This window comes from Rhinolophus sinicus, chromosome 1, assembly GCF_057876585.1.
Source record: "Rhinolophus sinicus isolate RSI-liver-muscle chromosome 1, RSI-T2T, whole genome shotgun sequence".
Lineage (NCBI taxonomy): Eukaryota > Metazoa > Chordata > Mammalia > Chiroptera > Rhinolophidae > Rhinolophus > Rhinolophus sinicus.
Window position 1 is genome coordinate 121,575,155 of NC_142501.1, and position 17,999 is coordinate 121,593,153.

At 36.5% G+C, this 17,999-nt stretch overlaps 1 protein-coding gene across 8 annotated transcripts in view; it reads right to left on the reverse strand.

Moving 5' to 3' along the window:
- Window positions 1-17,999, reverse strand: part of NEBL (nebulette) — a 160,798-nt gene that overhangs the window by 91,993 nt on the left and 50,806 nt on the right. For 3 of the 8 annotated variants that reach the window (XM_088789087.1, XM_088789086.1, XM_088789080.1), the window contains exons 1-5: window positions 15,332-15,518; window positions 15,171-15,242; window positions 8,947-9,051; window positions 7,234-7,344; window positions 812-922 (exon numbers count right to left, since the gene is read on the reverse strand). In XM_088789087.1, the coding sequence (XP_088645213.1) occupies window positions 812-922; window positions 7,234-7,344; window positions 8,947-9,051; window positions 15,171-15,242; window positions 15,332-15,412 (480 nt within the window). In that variant the 5' untranslated portion in view covers window positions 15,413-15,518. Of the gene's footprint in view, window positions 1-811; window positions 923-7,233; window positions 7,345-8,946; window positions 9,052-13,975; window positions 14,031-15,170; window positions 15,243-15,331; window positions 15,519-17,999 lie in introns of those variants that run through there. The other 5 variants (XM_088789084.1, XM_088789082.1, XM_088789088.1 and 2 more) reach the window with 4 other exon arrangements.

Genomic DNA, 17,999 nt, shown 5'->3' on the forward strand with positions numbered 1-17,999 from the left:
AGTCCTTTTCAAAGAAAGCGAGTTTCTTGACCCAATTAGGACAGATACTTTATCTGAGCTGATTCTAACCCATAAAGAACCTGACAAACAGTTCCTATAGTCCTTCTAGAGAGCAGAGAATTCATAACGGGGAGATTAAGCTCCCCTGAGATTTCAGGAAGAAAGTTTCCTTCTAGACCACCAGGAGAGTGGCGGTAATCAAGCAAGCCCGTGAAAGCTTTGATGTTCCTGTAACTTATGACCAAAGAAGAAACTCGTTTTCCACAGGCTCACTTCCTCCCTCTTGGCTCTGCTTCTAAGCCAGCCATTAGGCATCTATTGCTTTCTTATTTGCCATGGGTCTTAATTTGACACTTTGTTCCCATAAGAATTCTAAAAGAACAGTAGTGGGGTACAATCTCGCTAGCGTCTGTGAATGATTCTTCCCTGGGCCACTGATTTCTAATGCACTTTCTCCCCGTTCTTCTGCAATCCTAACCTGGAAACCATGGATGCCTCACCATTAAGCCAAGGAATTTCTAAGAAATGCTAATAACCCAATAGGTCCAAAGGATCCATATGTGTCTTGTTCAAAACAGAATTTCCAATGCCTACAAGTGCCTGACATTTTAAAGGCACCAGGTTTTCATGACTGTTGACAGAATATTTCAGATGTACTTCTGACTGAACACAGAGAGATAAAAATAAAATAAATTTGAAAGTCCTTTTTGCATAGGCGTATCATAATATTTAAATTTCAACAAAATCTCCATTAGCCTTGATGTGGGTTAACCACAATTTTCCAGAAAATCATGAGAAATGGCTTCCTTACATTGCTCTGGTGTTTATTGACCTCCATGGCATGTTTGATCTCAGGTGGCTCCTTCATATGGGCGTAATCTGAGACTCCTTTGGCAGCATCATGTTTCTGTTTGTAGGCAATCTTGAAAAACACACACAGTAAACTGTTACTCTCATTTAGAGGTGTATTAAATTCTTACCTGTTAAATGTCCGTGTTCTGCTAGGATTTTATGTAGTATTTGAATACCACCACTGAAGGTCAAAGTTGCCTAAGCCTCCAAAACAAGATAATATACATTAACACTTTCATTTTAGTGCTTCAGTTTAGACTCCTAATTCTAACTTTTTATTTATTTCAAAAGTCCTTAATCATATACTCGAATCCCCACGGGTACTCATTCATCTATTTTAAATCTTAGTTACCGTTTGGGGAAGTCCTCCACACCCAAGAGCTTTCAGGGTTAGAAATATTCAAGGTTTAAATCTCGGGAAAGCAACTGACAGTGCGGGGAAGGTGATCAGATGTATAAAAGTGAATTGGTCATTTTAAAACTAATTGTTATGATTCTGTGTAGGCACAACTATGAATGTAATATTTAAATGCCCTAACCTTTGGGAGAAACTGTAACAAATTCTCAGCTACGTGAAGCTCTGTCCTCTGTTAGAGAAATAAGGACCACACCGATGCCATCCATCACCACCAAGTTAAATGTGTTCCATACTTGGACGGAGAGAAGGCATGAAAATGATTCCTGCAGAAGCAGAAGCAACCGAACTCGACAAGAGAATGAGAAATTAAAGGCAATCTATAGACAGTTAACAAATTATCACCTTATTCTCAGCCTATGTCACTATCCTATTTATTTCCACAGTTTTTAATGATTTTGCTTAATTTCTGTCAAACTACTTTCTGTCTGCCCTTACTAGGACATAACTGTCTAGTTCACTGACTGCTCAAAACCTTAATAGTGCCTGGCACACAGTAACCAGTAATAAATATCTATCTGCCCGACCAGTGAATAAATGAGTGAATGAATAACTGAATGAATGAGAATAAAACAGGACTAAATGAACATATTATTTCAAAATCAATTTTAAATATATATCAAAAGTTTAATAATAAAAAGATATTAGATGGAGTTAGAATTACTTGGCCCAAGAGACTAAAGGCAATTTGAAAAGAAAAATTAGATCAGTTTTTACCAAGAACAAGGTTTAATTTTCAGTTAAAAAGAGTACAGTTAATGGTTGGACCTAGAGGGTATTATGCTAAGTGAAATAAGTCAGACTGAGAAAGACAAATACCATATAATTTCACTTACATGTGGAATCAAAAGAACAAAATAAACAAAACAAATTTTAAAAAAAGAATACAGTTAAATTTAAGGAAAAACTTTCGACCACTGTGAGCTCCTTGAGAGCTATTCCTGTATCTTACACATCTTTTAATATCCAATGCCTATCATCGTGAATGACAAAGACAAGAATTGTAATAAATGTTTAGTGGATGAATAAATAATGAGTTTGTTAAACATGCTCATGAATTTAAACTCCACATAGGCTTTAATAAACAGAGTTTACCACCCGTTTAACTCTGAGTCTAAAGAACTAAAGTGATAATGACAAAAGTAATTTTTTAAAATAAAATCATCAAATATTACCACAAAAAAGAAAGCCATCTAGGACAACTATCAATGTTTATATCCCTTCTCTGGCTCCTCCACCAAGTTTCAGTCGCCAAATTTTGAAAGCTCTGATACAAAGTTCCTCCTTTAACGAAACACAAATCTATCTCCCCATAGCTGCCTCTATTTATGCAAACAGGAAGAGTCTAGTTCACAGGACAGAACTTCAAACGTGGGAACACAGCTGTCTGCGACGTTCATGCTCACGGACTCTCTGTGTGGACTGAGGCTCCGAACACCTATAGCCCTAAATGCTCTGCTCAGCACAAATTCCAATTTATCCGTCTCTTTTTTAAGGTGCCTAGAATGTTCCAGATAGAGTCTGACTTGTCCTAATTAGAATTATTCAATTTAATCCAGACTATCATCTCTCCTGTGCTATAGGGGATTAGCACATCAATAGATCACAACGTTTCCCTTCTGATGGCTATGCTGAGATTTCTGTCAACTAACGCCCTTAAATCTTGTTCAGTCCCGCCCAGCCCTGTTCCCACATCCAATCCTGCATATTTGCTGCATTCTCAGGGCTCACACGCGGCACCTCACGTTAGCCCAGGCATAATTCATCTTATTAGAGTCTGCCTAGCGATTTAATCCATCAGGATATCTAATTCTGATGAACATATCTTTACATTTTCACCAATTAATTATGTTAAACAGGAAACCCATTAAGAACCTCCATTTGGGCTGAGAAAGTCCATTATCTCAATTCCATTACAGTCTATATTATAACTTTGGGGGGAGGGAAGAGGAGTTTAATGGGTGGTCAAGTCTATTAAGCCAAGAAAAAACTTCCATGAGATCTGTTCCTTCCACTTAAATGAAGAGCTAGCTTATGCCTGTCTCCTTTCTGCTGGATGCCTGGTTTATTTTGTATCTTAGACAGACTATCATACTTGTGATTTTTTAAGCGTAACCAAAGCAGCTGATCATTTTGTGGGTTATCACAGAAACGGTGAGTCATCAAACACGATTTTAAAACAGCACTCTTTCTTAAAAGGGCTGTGTAATTTTTACTTGCCGCATTAAAATAGTCATTTCATTTATGGCTGCTACTAAGCACCCCTTTAGAATTAAGATTACATCAAATTGGAGGCAGCTGAACTTTAATTTATCATATTAACTTTCGTCCTTAAAATAGCTAATGGAAAATTATGTCAAGCTAATAAATTTCCTGATAAATTTGATTTCTTAGAATTTATCATTATTGTGTGGCATTTCCCTAGATTGATGCTGTTTTCTTTATAACTTGGGAATTAAGGTTTCTGTGGTACGGGACTCCTAACAGCTGCAGAACACTTGGCAATAGTCTTACATACTTTGTATATAAATATGTTTATATAAGTAACACACACATTTATCTTATATGTTTGATCACATACTATGTCTTTATATTTCATATGTACATATATAAGATTACATACATTTCTAACTTACAATCTATTTTAAAACTATTATATAGGTAAATGTACTTCTGATCAATAGCACAGATGCTTCTGACACTCCTGAAACAGGACCATTGCGGCCACTATAAATAAAAACATAAGTTCTCATAAACCTCCTCAGTCCAGATGCCCGCGTAGCCCGTAATACTCTGTAATAAGGGATTATTTAGCCTTTGATTGAAATAGCCCTGGTGAGAAAGATTTCACTACTTCATGGCACAATGCATCCATTTCCAGAAGCTTTCTTTGTGATCTGTGTTTATAAAAATTTTAATGGGGAATATCTAATAAAATAGCTTCCTAAAATTTCCACATCTCCCTCTCTTTTTAAAAAGGCATTTCTTCTTATCAGTCACCTTCTATAAAGAGTATTAATCTAGCTAACTTCACCTTATTACTCCAATTTGAATGTAAGCATCCGAGAATGTTTGCAAATTGGTTTCAAGATAACATTGTGTTCCACTGTCACAAATTTAGGAGACTTTTCATTACAACCCAGAATGTCATTCAATTTCCGATTTGGCCTAGTCCTCTAATTTAGGTTAGCACAAATCTGATACTATCTGGACACAGTAAAAGGTTAGTTTAATAATCACAGACACTGTCAAATAGCTCTATGTTCTTGACTTTCTTTTTACCAGGTAAACTCTGAGAATTTCACTTTTAACAGTAATTAACTTGATGTACACAAATTTAAAGAAATGATATTACAATTACATACCATGTTTCCCTGAAAATAAGACCTAGATAGACCATCAGCTCTAATGCATCTTTTGGAGCAAAAATTAATATAAGACCCGGTCTTATATTATATAAGAAACGGTATTATATTATATTATATTATATTATATTATATTATATTATACCCAGTCTTATATTATATTAAAATAAGATCGGGTCTTATATTAATTTTTGCTCCAAAAGACGCATTAGAGCTGATGGTCCGGCTAGGTCTTATTTTTGGGGAAACACTGTAAGTCTTAGAAATAGATATGTTATTCAAGGTCCAGGTTTTTCTTTAGCAACAAGTTCAGTGACTAATAACAACACTGCACAGCACCGCTCTTTAGGAGCACAAACATTTCATTTCCAGGGTGCATATTCTACTAAGGACAACACATGCTAACAAATGTAAGGGATAACCTACTCTGGCAAAAACAAAACAGATTTCAAAATATACAAAATGGATTATTTTTCATGTTAAGTTCTGTGTCGCACATATTTGTGTACTATAGACCTTTTCATGTGATAAAAGGCAAGAAAAATTGTGTGCTTCCAAAGCAATGAAGTATGTAAACACCTGAAAATGTGACCTTCCCAAGTTAAGTATAACAAGAACAGATCTTTTTCGTTTTCTTCTTTATTGCATAAGAGTTGCTTGTCACAAAGCAAGTGCTGTGTTATAATTATTTGCTTTATAAAGTAGTCCATCTTATCAGCAAGTGGCTAGGTGACTAGATGTGGGCAGCAAAGGGCGGGGAGGGGGTGGTGCGCATATCGGTCATGGTCAGCCAGGCACATCTTTGACACCATGTATTTTTAGCCACATGTTGCACGGCTGAGATTAGCTTACTGCCAAGTTAGGTACACAGTGGACTTTCAAATTTGTAATAGTGTAGTTAAAGATGTTCTGCAATGGATAACCATGCTCATTATTTTTCAAGAGTAATCTATTTTCAGACTATTTTACAAATATCTAGGTATCCTCTACTTAAAAGCAAAAAGATTCTGGAGAAAGAAGTAAACTTGTTTAATAAGAAAAACAGGGGAAGAAACGGTAAGAAAGAGTTGGTATAGTGTGTGTCCAAAACCAGATTCTGGAGCCAAATGCTCATGTGCTGGCTAGGCCATTTATTGGCTGTGTGACTTAGGGCAAGTTACTTAACCTCTCTGTGCTTCAGTTTTCACACCTCCAAAATGAGGAAATCTTATGGAGACGTTGTGAAGATTAAATTATATATATATATACGTATATATATACGTATATACACACATATGTGTATATATATACACGTATATATATATATGTATGTGTGTGTATATATACGTATATATATATATATATATATATATATATATATGTACATATATATACATATATATATACACACACATATATATGTGTGTGTATAAAATATACTGGGGGTGCTGAAAAAATGTATATACACGACTTGTATATACACGACTTTTGTTTTTGGTATATATTGAGTATTACAATTTAATACAGCTTTTTCCTTTCTTAAAATACGTATACATATTTTTGGCACTCTCTGTATATAAAATGATATAAATATATATAAAAGCACCTGACACATAGTAAGCATTTCTATGTGTTTACTATTTATTATTTTTAACCTAAAATGTAGCATGAAGAATATAAACTATGTAAAAGGAAATATTTCCTTAGAAAGGAAATCAACAAATTGAATAAAAAATCCATTTTATAAATATTTATTAAGTACTTCTTATGCGCTAGGGACTGTTCTAAGCACAGCAGGGAAGCAGGGAATGAGACAGATGAGGTCCCTACTCTCGTGTCACTTAGGGAGCCACGTAACAGATTAATGAAGTTTAAAAAAAATCTAATTGTGCTATGAAGAAAACAAGATAATAGGATGAGTCAGAAAGGGGTGAAATATTCTAGTTTGAAATTCTGTTTTAAGAAATAGAACAAATTAAAAGCATTAAGTATTCCTTACTTGTTGATATACTATAAAGGGAAAATTACTCCTAAACTCTTGTGGATTCAAAATAAATTTGCATGATGACAGTTCTTAGGTTTGTCTGCAACTTACAATGACTGAAATAGCCACTTCTACCTGATGGAGGCTCTTTTTGGTAGCCTGAGGTATTCTTAAATGAAAAACACAATTCACAGAAAAGGAAATTCAGGAACCACTTTATCTAATGGATGGACCACAGTCCTTCGCATCCTGAATTTAACCAGTAACTTTTTATGTGACTTTTAATAAGCTACTGGAATGTTTCCCACTTAGAGATCACACCAAAATCAGAGACTAGTTTAATATTTACTGTAAGGTTGCAATCTAAGTGACCTGTCTAAGCAAAATTCAATTTTGTTCTATTAATAGCTGTGAATGTGATTAGGGAAAACAGCATCATGTGACTAACAGAAATTTGCTTATCCTTTTCATTTGCTACAATTCCACCAGCAGCAACTGACAGGCCATGAATCAGTTGCTTCCAGTTTTCATTCAGTATGTATTCCTGAAGATAGACAACTGTTTTAAATGCTAAATAATTTATATTAGGTTATAAGTTTATATCCACACAATCATATAACAATATAGGAAAACCGCACCTCACTCTGAAGCTGGGTAACTTCTCTTGCAAAGACGCTGTCAATTGTGGCTGGCATCTGCTTATAAAGAGAATTGGAAAGGTCCGCCTTAATGGTGCCTTTGTATTTTGCCTGGAGGAGAGGGAAAGGAAAAAATAAATATTCATTTCTCTTACTTGAATATGGAAAGAAAATAAAAAGCAACTTTCTTCAGAGACAGAATTAATTTAAAAATCTGAAGACCATTTGAAACTTAGATACTGGACCTGACAAATATATTTTGAAGAAATGTAAATCCAATTTATCATGGAGAAAGCTTTAAACAAAACAAGCAAGAAAAAAAAAAAAGATCGTTTTTCTATTTAAACCCATGCACATTTCTAAAAGTAAATCTATTTGTGTATATTGACAGTTTCATATGGTTGGATCAGTGAAGAAAAATCTGAGAGCGATGAGACATTTGAGTTGCTCCAGGAAATATTATACAAGTTGTCAGAAAAGACTACCTAGAACCTGAATGCAAAGCACAGAATTCCGTGTTTCAAACCTCCTTAACCTCTTTCTACCACGATGGGCAGTGGGGTGCTTTTTGGCTTTTCCTGTGCCTTCCTACCGCCAATCTACACTGCCCCTAGGTGATCTCAGTCACCATTTCCTCTTGGGAAGATTAAGTTCAAAGTAACACGACAGATTACCCACTTCCATTTTTTTTTCTTTTTTTGCTCTGCAGTTAACTCCTTCAGGAAAACGAATCAATTAATAACTAAGAACATCAAGAATTTCTCTACAAGGCAAAGTAACAGCTAACACAAATAAACAAAACCGTGTTTTTCCACACTCTGTCGACAAGTCCCTGATATGACTCCCGCTCAGAGCCAGATTTGAGCGTTGATTTATTGAGCATGTAGCCTGTGTAAACCTTGTGTTCCCACAACTCTTTGGATTTGAGTACTTAATAAAAGAAAATTTACCAATTTTCCTCACAATGTTTTCTTGTTAGTAGAAATAATCCTGAGAATATCATGTTGATCTTTTTCCAACATATGAAACACTAGAGGTCAGCCATTTATAATACTATTTTATTCATTCTCTTGTCAAGTTTATCTCCTCTAAGTGATCTATTCACAGACTACAGAAATGCCTCATCACCGAAATCACTGTCAACACTGTGCTTTTCAATGCCACACATACTGGGGTCCTAAATGCTCTCAGAAAGAGACTATATGATTTTTCAGCTGGAAAATGAATGTAGTGCATTTCTCACTCTGTGGTTTCATAATAGCTATCTCCATTGAACTGATCCTAGTCAAAAATAGTTTAAATTGATTTAGAATTACTTACGAAAAATACCACATTTTATGGTAGCAGCTGGTAAATTTTACTTATTTTCAAAATGATAATTTAGAACTAATAAGTCTGTTAGGAGAACAATAATAGAACTGCTAAGACTATTTTGCCAGTACTTCCTACTTATTGAATAAAAATATATTTTTTTTCAAGAGTATTTCTATGTAAATAAGGCTCAGAGGCAAAATACAGACATATGTCATAAAATATATCAAACATCCGAGTAGACAGTAACATATGTCAATGTACACGAGTTAATTGGTAGTACACAGAATTACATAATTATATAGATATTACCAACATTCAGTGGTGTTTTTTAAAATAGCATTCTCCAACTTTAATAGAAAAAGAAACTGCAAGCCATTTTGCAAGTGTTTGATACCTTACCTCAGAAATAAAAGCACCAATATGTTTTACATGGTTTAGCATAGGAGTGTCCGTCACAAATGTACACTTGTCCTTAGACTTTTTATATTCTTCTTTATAATGGATCTAAAAAAGACAATAATTCACACGAGAGAGAAAGAAGAAAAATAATTGAATGCTCCATTTTTTAACAGAAGAATTACCTTGAGAAAGTTCATTTTCTGAAGTAAATACTATCCAATGTGGAATGACATTCAAAAGAAGCCAAATCACATAAACTGATATCTAGCACAAAATTGCAAAAATGGTAAGGCATAATCAAGAAACCCTCTTCTTTAGATAAACAAGGGTCCAGTTATCATCAAGGATCACGTGTGTTGGGCCCACAATGATTTATGGGTCCTGTTGCCCGGTGTGCTCAGTGTAATTATTAAATATTCTACATTTAACTTGCACAAGTGTACCAGTTTATTGTTACTTCTAAGCCATGGTCAAACAGAAACATAGCTGCCCACCTCTAGGTTTTAAACAAGTACTTATCAGGATAGATTTAACCATTTAAGAAGTAGAAGCAGAAATTAAACAAATGGAGATAACTATTAGCATCATTACCTAGACACACTGGATTAGAGGAAGGGGCTTAAATTGTGGCCACAATGGGCTTCCTGTTACTAATTAATTCCACTCAAATCAAACTGACCCAATTTATGAGCACCCATAGGCCACCCATCCTCCTTCCCTCCCCCAACAAGAGCAGAACCTGCCCAGAAAGCTTGCCACATGGTGGAGATCATTCCACCAGGTCCCCTTGCTGTGAGTAAGCAGATGAACAAGGAAAAGACCAGAGAGGCTTTGCTGAGAATGCTCATTTCTCCCTCTTGAACTCACTAGGAAAACGAGCTACTCCTTTCTCCTTGGAGAGAGGCCAGAATTGTTACTCTGGGGAAAGACCCCGCCTGGACACATAAGCCAAAAAGAAGTCAAGAACTCTGGAGAATGACCTAAAACGTCATCCCACTGTCATGCTACTTGCAGCCCAATCTTAAAACTGGGAAGGCAACATTTATGACTAGTTGAGAGGATGAAGGCAATTTGCTAAAAGTTATATCACCCTGTAATAGAGCCATGTTTATCTGTCCAAGACTCTAAATACTTAGGCTGGAAAAAAAAAGTCCCAGTTCAGATGATAAATTACATGGTCTCCTTAATTATAACCTATAAATGAAGTTTAATTCTAAATACTATCCAGTTCTTAAAGGACATGGCTCATATTGATGTTACACAAATATTACACAGGGATTTTATGCAAACCTGATCTGAAGGGCATTATTTGACCATAACCAGATATGAACATGTTAAGAAACGTTATTTCAAAATACCGTATTTCACTGCTGTGGCTCTCAGATATTACATGCCTACCACATTAAACATTTGTTTTATTCATGAAATCAACATTAGAACATATTTATCTGAACACTAAATTACTTTTTTTTTTCTTCTAGAGATTGGCCATAATTTTAGGTCTCTGCAAATCACCCTCCTCAGTCACTAGTAATTAAGCCGTTAATGGCAGTATGATAAATAGTAGGCTATTTTGATCATAAGGAGGAAAAGAGAAGTATCTCCGTTATGTAATTAAGTGTGAGAGAAAATAACCTATCATTAGGCTTAAGTCTGCCTCATTATTTTTATCTTTTGCCACCATCTTTTCCCTCTCACATTCACATTCTTCACTGCAGTGGTATGTGCTACAGCTACAGACCTCATGATAAGCTCTGACCTGAGCAGAATGTTCAGGACAGGATAAGGGTGAAGTTGTTACTTCCTTTGCTATGCAGAGACAAATAGTTCAGTCTTAAGTGTGGTCTCCATTCCTTTGGTCATTATTTAAAAGACACATACACACACACGTACATTTCCAATTTCTAATGAATTGTACTATATGAATGACGATAAGCAAATGATACTAAATTTTTATATAAAGATGTCACATATTAGTAGCCTTCCTATACTAATAAAAGAGATGAAACTTCACCAATGACTGGCACAAAGTCTTACCTAAAATAAAAATCACTGAGTAGACAGCCACTTCCTAATACAACCATCACCCTATCTATTGGATAGATTGCCTGTCCAACACCCATCTTTCCTAATAATAGAACCCAAATGTACTTATGAGAGTAGCCAGGCCCCTACCCCAGCCCCAGGGGACAAACTGCTCTAAACCAGGCATGGTTTTATCATTCCCCTTGGCCAGTCATTAGCCTGGGGAGGCCAGACACCCAGCTCTGGCCACGAGACATTAATGGAGTCTCCCAGCAGTGGTCTGGTGTTTCTGGCATAGCCTTTGGACACTTTGCCCCTCTACCTGATTTGATGCCCCAAAATCACAGGGATGCAGCAGCAATAAGCCACCGTACTAATAATGACAGAGCAGAAGGAAAAGAACCTGAGAGTCTGATAGCATCCACTATGCCAAGATTGGACCCCCTACATCCAGGCTTCATGTGTGAAAAAAATAAACATATACCGGGAGTGCCAAAAAAAATGTATACAAGTGGACGCTTTGGTTAACATTGCTCAAGCAGTGGTTCGCCATAATCAGAAGTGTCTGGATGCTGATGGTAACCACTTTGAGCACCTCTTGTAATTGCAGAAGTCAACCATGACTTATATTCTTCTTTTGTTATTAGTATATATTAAATATTATAATTTTAATACAGTTTTCCTTTCTTAAAATTGTTGTGTGTGTGTGTGTGTGTGTGTGTGTGTGTGTGTGTTTTGGGCACTCTGTATTTGTTAAACTTCTGTGCCAAGGTTTCCTATTACCTGCAGCCATTTGTACTCATAATCAATACACCATCCAAGATACTTTCTGATTGAGAAAGAAGGAGCAAAGTTGATGACTTAATGAACATTAAGATGTCCTCCCAATATTTATTTTATTCTTTGATCTTACTATTAATCCCACCATGTCTCAACTACAATGAGAGTTAAATTACTTCAGTGGTGCTTCCTCCTTCTTGCCTAGTTTCTTTCACTTAGTAGGAGATTAGCTAATGGCTGAAATTGGATGGCAGATGTAAAAATGTTTGAAGATATTTCTTTTTACAAGCATTCTTAACCAAAAGTACCCAGGAAGTCTTTTCACAAATGGAGCCACATTGGCTAAATGCAGTAAACCCCGGAAGAAAGAACCATGCTCTTAACTGGATGCTCACAGCCAAGGCTGCTCTCCCAAGTGCTCCAGCAGTTGGACCTTTCTCTGGAGGGGTAACCACTAATCTAATATCTTCAGCTTTGGAAGGATTTACACACAACAAACAATGCTCATTTGACTGGAAAAATGTTCTTTCTGCTGCCATGCACGTGAACACCCTAAGTCAGAGGCTTCATGCAGATGTGGCCAAATCTGCTCTGCAGAGACTTTACACTGAATTTACAAGAAACATACAAAAGATCCCCTTTCACCTAATATTTTTATGATACCTGACAAAAGGCTCCTCGATCCATGATGCCAACTGCTCAAAATAGTCAATAGGTTTGATTTATTCAAGAGATTGATTCGATAGTTGACTAACAGGACAAAATAACACAGAAAAGATATCTGGAGAAATAAAAAGCATGTGGTTAACAGAAAAACAAAAGAGGCTGTCTCAGAGGACCACCTGTCTTCTAGACTGGGAAGTGAGTTACACAGAGGGAAACCCCACGATACAGGCCAGGCAAGTGCAAACCAGAAACAAGGTGGAGCAAAGAAAAATTGAAAAATGCCTTGTATTGATCCCCAAAGTGAAGCCACCTGACCTGGAAAATGGAGAATTCTAAGCAGTACAGGCCTCCAAGGACTTCCCTCTAGACCAAACTCATTTAACATTTTAATCAATTATCTGGCAAGGGCATGATACAGCAAAGTCTACAGGTCTGCTGATGACCCCGAGCTCTCAGGGAGAGTGAAACGGCAAAATGAAAGCCATGAACTGGGGAGGCTTTCAAAGGGCCGTGCCTCAGGGCAGACAACTACAGATGACATTCATCCCTAGCAAGTTGAAAATCATTCAAGCTACTATTTAAAGATGATAGGCCCTAAGCAATCAGCTACAAGTCAAAATGTAGGCCTGAAAATGGCTGAGAATGATGTCCAACAGCTCTCTGCAGCCTCCAAGTCCAGGAAACTCTAAATATTATCACAAAGCATCGAGGGAGCAAAAGGGAACATCGTCCCACCCTATACACAATCACAGACCACACACACCTGGACTGCTGGGCACAGATCTGGTCATCACACCCCAATAAAGACCTATGCAAGCTAGAAGAGGTACAAAGAAAGACAGAATGAAAGGCTGCTCCATGAAAAGAAACCCACAAAACTTCCCTTTTTATCTAACAAAATGGAGCAGAGTGATGAGTGGCTACCAGCCATGCTCTGGACTTAGCTGGACCTAAGCCTGAATCTTGTCCCTACCCCTGACTAGCCAGGTGGCCGTGGGCAAGCTACTGGGCCTTAGGTTGTACCACCTCTGAACTGAGGCTCATAGAACCTATGCCAGTGGTTCATTGTGGCACAGAACACAACGTCTGCCACACGGCAGGAAAGAAAGGACGTCATGGTGACCAAGGCTTAGGAGTCAGACAGCCCTTGCTTCAAATCCCATGTCTGTGGTTCACTAGCTGTGTGATTTGATCAACAATGGGAGACTGCTTCTTAAAGCTTCAGGATGTGGGACTGTACGAGCAGGCAAAAATATACCAAGTTCTCTTGGTGACATAGGCTGTAGACAGATTGCCTTCAAACAAACAAAAAGGCTCGGGTAAGCACATGGAAGCCCCTTCAGAATATAATGAATTAGAAAACAAAACTAAGGGACTTGAAGGTTTGTCTTTAAATTGAAGTTTGGGACCAGGAAAAAGACCAGTGTACGGCTAAGAGAGAGGGTTTTGTGTTCAAGTCCTACTGCCCACTGCTTAACTGTGTGACCCAGGCAAGTTACTGAGTGTCTCTGAGCCTTTACTTCCTTACCTCTAAAATGGGAAAAATAATAGAACCTACCTCACAAGCTGCAATGCCTGGCAGGGGTATGATTCCCACCATCCTTTGGTTCTTTCTGACAAATTACAAGGCAGCACAGAGTTATACATAAACCGAGGTTGCATGGATACAAGTCATTTACACAGGTAGTAGTTAGTAACAGCTAGCATTTCTTGAGTACCCACAATGTTCCAGTTTACTAAACATTTCAGATGTGTCACTATTACTCAGTCTTATTATTACACATGTCCCGCTTAAGGGACTGAGCTCAGCCAGCCTGCCCAAGGTTACTGTTGATTCAAACAGGTTGACTTCAGAGAACTTGCCAGAACACTACCCCACTGCCCAGGATTGAATTCCTTTAACTGCCCAGGATTGAAAATAAACATTTGTAAAATATTCTGATCACTCTGTTCATTCACAACAGAACAACCATTATTGTTCTCACCTCTCTAAATACGGATGCAGGCATCTATTCACTTTCCATGCTCCATCTTTCTTCTGTCCCAGCAATTCCCTTACAAAGGTTTTAATGATAGTCTAAACTCTCATCCCTAGTGAGCAATACTTTTCCTTGTGCTTCCAGAATTCTAATTTACTGTAAAAATATGTGACTTAACTCTATAATTCTAGGATTCCCTTGAAATATAAACCAATCCCAGTTAATGAAAAAAGTCACAACAAAAACGTTCCTTTTCACTGATATCATCATCATCATCATCATTTAGTTCAGGGTTCTTAGCACGTCATTCAGTTATCCATGTATCCTATATTGGATATCAACATTATATGCACATAGGTGCTATACATACTTTTCTGGTTTGGAAAACTATTGCGTTCATCAGATGCCTCAAAAAGTCCCCAAAATGGTTTTTTTTAAATCATTCATTTAGGCAGACATCCTCTCAAAACAAATTACATCATTATACAAATTGTAAAAGGCTTTGTGTTCTCGAAAGGAATATTCTCTCAATTCAATGCTTTATGAATGCTGTGCGAAAACCCTAAAGCACAGCATTCTGCTTCTGCAGACATTCTCTTTATGGGTGACCTTGGGGAAACCACCTAAAATTTCTGGACTCAATTCCATGATCTGGAAAATAATTGTGTCTTAATAGACGATTTCAAGGTTTTTCTCTCCGGCTCTATGATTCCATGACGTAATAGTGCCACCCATGCAATGCAAAATAAGACAGAAATTGCATAAGCCACTTACATCACTAATGAGTTCAGTGCATTTTCTGGCCAATTCCATGCTCAGGTCTTCAATAACAGGCTTAAAGAATACCTATCCGGAAAAAAGGGAAAGGAAACATATTTCTAATCATCAACTGAGAGGAACAAATACCCTTCTTCAGTAGGTGCTTGCCCACTCACCTTGTCGTCTTCATTTTCGTCTTCCTCTGTATTTTCCTCTTCAGTTTCATCTTTTACATCCTCAGATACAGGGACCCTCATTTTTACCCTCTCTGTCTATGCATGTAGTTTGTAATTCACTAATGTAGCACTTTTTATGTACTGCAGCACTCTTGAGTCTGGTGTTTGGCAGAAATGAGCTTACCCAGGCCTCCTCCCTATTTAGCTCACACTTCACTCTCCTTATCACAACTCTGTGTGAGTGGATGGAACAGATGCCGGAGGTCGGCTAGGACTCGCCTCCCAAGTGGAAGTAACATTTTAACAGGCAAAATTCCATTTTATGAAAATGTAAAGTCAACCTTCTTTGAACGGGTTAAGAAATCCAGAAAAGACAATTTATTTACATTTTACTTATTCAATTCACAAAAGAGCTTGAAAAAGACTTCACGATTCTGGGAAAAACTACTTAGCTATCACATTCAAGATAGCACAGTCCAAAGCCTGTTATCGCAAAGATTCCTCAATTCCTTCTAAATAAAGCTCTCACTGGAATATCAGACATAGCTCTGATCTGCTATCGTGAATCTGGATCATTCAAACTCATTTCACTAATCTAAATTAAATATTTTAAGAGACATATATGTACTTCTCACATTCTAAAAAATACTTTATATTTGCTGATTAAAGGCTAGTAATTTATTATGAAAAGACCTTTGAGCCCTTCAACGAATCTATTCTGACTTAATTATGACTTTTAATCTTATACTGCTATATTATTTTAATTATAATCATCATTAAACATGAGAAGTTGCAGTGAACATAGGTTGGTATATCATTTAAGAATTCTACAAATATCATTGGTTCAAAAAATAACAGTCATACTCTTTGAATTCTGCCCATTGTGTCAAATTTACAAATTCATTAGTTACTTGTATATTCCTGAGTATGCAATACATTTGGAAAACTTGGGAAAAATGAACTATTACAGTGATGACATGTACCACAATACAATAATGTGGCACATGTCATCAGTTATATAATTTAAAATACATGGTATTTCTCAAAACAAGTCCTTTAATGTCAATTTAGGCAATTCTAAGACTCTGTCCAGCTTATAATTTATCAATGAAATCCTACGCTTTAAATCCTAGGTTTTTAAGTCCTAGGCTAAATTAATACAGCCACAGCATATCATGTGTTGCACATAAAAAATACCCTATTGTGAATAATGAAAGTAATTACATAAAATACAATTTTATTCAAAATAATACATCATCCTAAGTAACCAAATATAACGCTGTTTTCTCTTGATAGCATATCCAGTTTGACATTTATTTTTTTAATTGCTTTGGCCTTGCCTAAACTAAAATTCTGACAAGGAAATTTGTACAGTCATCATGTATAGATTATTTCTCAAATTGTGTTCCATGAGGCTAAAGTTTATGAATACTCTGGAGGGGAAAATGGGATTCTTAAATAAACATGTTTCGGGAAACCTGTGTACCAGTATCTGCCTCAGCCACTTAGAGATCCACATGGCATAATCACACATTAGAAGCTCTGAGAAGACCTTCGACCAAGAAAAATATTTAAATTTGCTTAATCCAGCATTCCCCAAACATGAAATCCTACCCATCTAATCTAATCTAACCTATCTATCTACTTAGCTGCCTACCTACCTATTTTTTAATGATACCCAATACTCCAGAAAACTACCATTCTTTTGTGAAGTATTACTTAGGGAAACACTGTTCTATTCTGGAAAAAAAAAAAAAAAAAAAAAATATATATATATATATATATATATATATATATATATATAGTGTTCTAGAAGAGTCATTGGTCTTTTCATGAAACAGTTTTTGATACAATCTAACTTATAGTATCATATATCCTGCTTACCAAAAAATGCCAGAAACAAATGTCCCACAGGTGCTGAATTTGGAAAACAACATAAAAATAATAGCCATGTCATGCTAGTGTAGAGAATTCTACACAAATTCTCCTTATTTTGTGGTTCTTCCATAAAGGAGCAAAAGGTGTGGACTCTGACTGATTCCATCAAGTACTCTGCCAGGATAATCTAATATTCTATAGATCTGTTACATTATCTTTATTTGGAAACAAGGAAGAACTTTTTCTATAAGCTTTTCTTGCAAATTTCTAGAAGTATAGGGAGAAAAATCTTGCCATAGCTGCCTAAGATGCACCTCTTAGCTAGTGTTTGAGGTGACAATTCTTGTGTTCGAGGTCACAATACTAGTGTTCGAGGTCACAATACTAGTGTTTGAAGTATCAATACTAGTGTTTGAGGTATCAATACTAGTGTTTGAGGTAACAATACTAGTGTTTGAGGTATCAATACTTGTGTTCGAGGTGACAATATTAGTGTTCAAGTTGACAATACTTGTGTTTGAGGTGACCATACTAGTGTTCGAGGTGATAATACTTGTGTTTGAGGTGACAATACTAGTGTTTGAGGTAACAATACTAGTGTTTGAGGTATCAATACTAGTGTTTGAGGTATCAATACTAGTGCTTGAGGTGACAATACTTGTGTTTGAGGTATCAATACTTGTGTTCGAGGTATCAATACTTGTGTTCAAGGTGACAATACTAGTGTTCGAGTTGACAATACTTGTGTTTGAGGTGACAATACTAGTGTTTGAGGTATCAATCCTAGTGT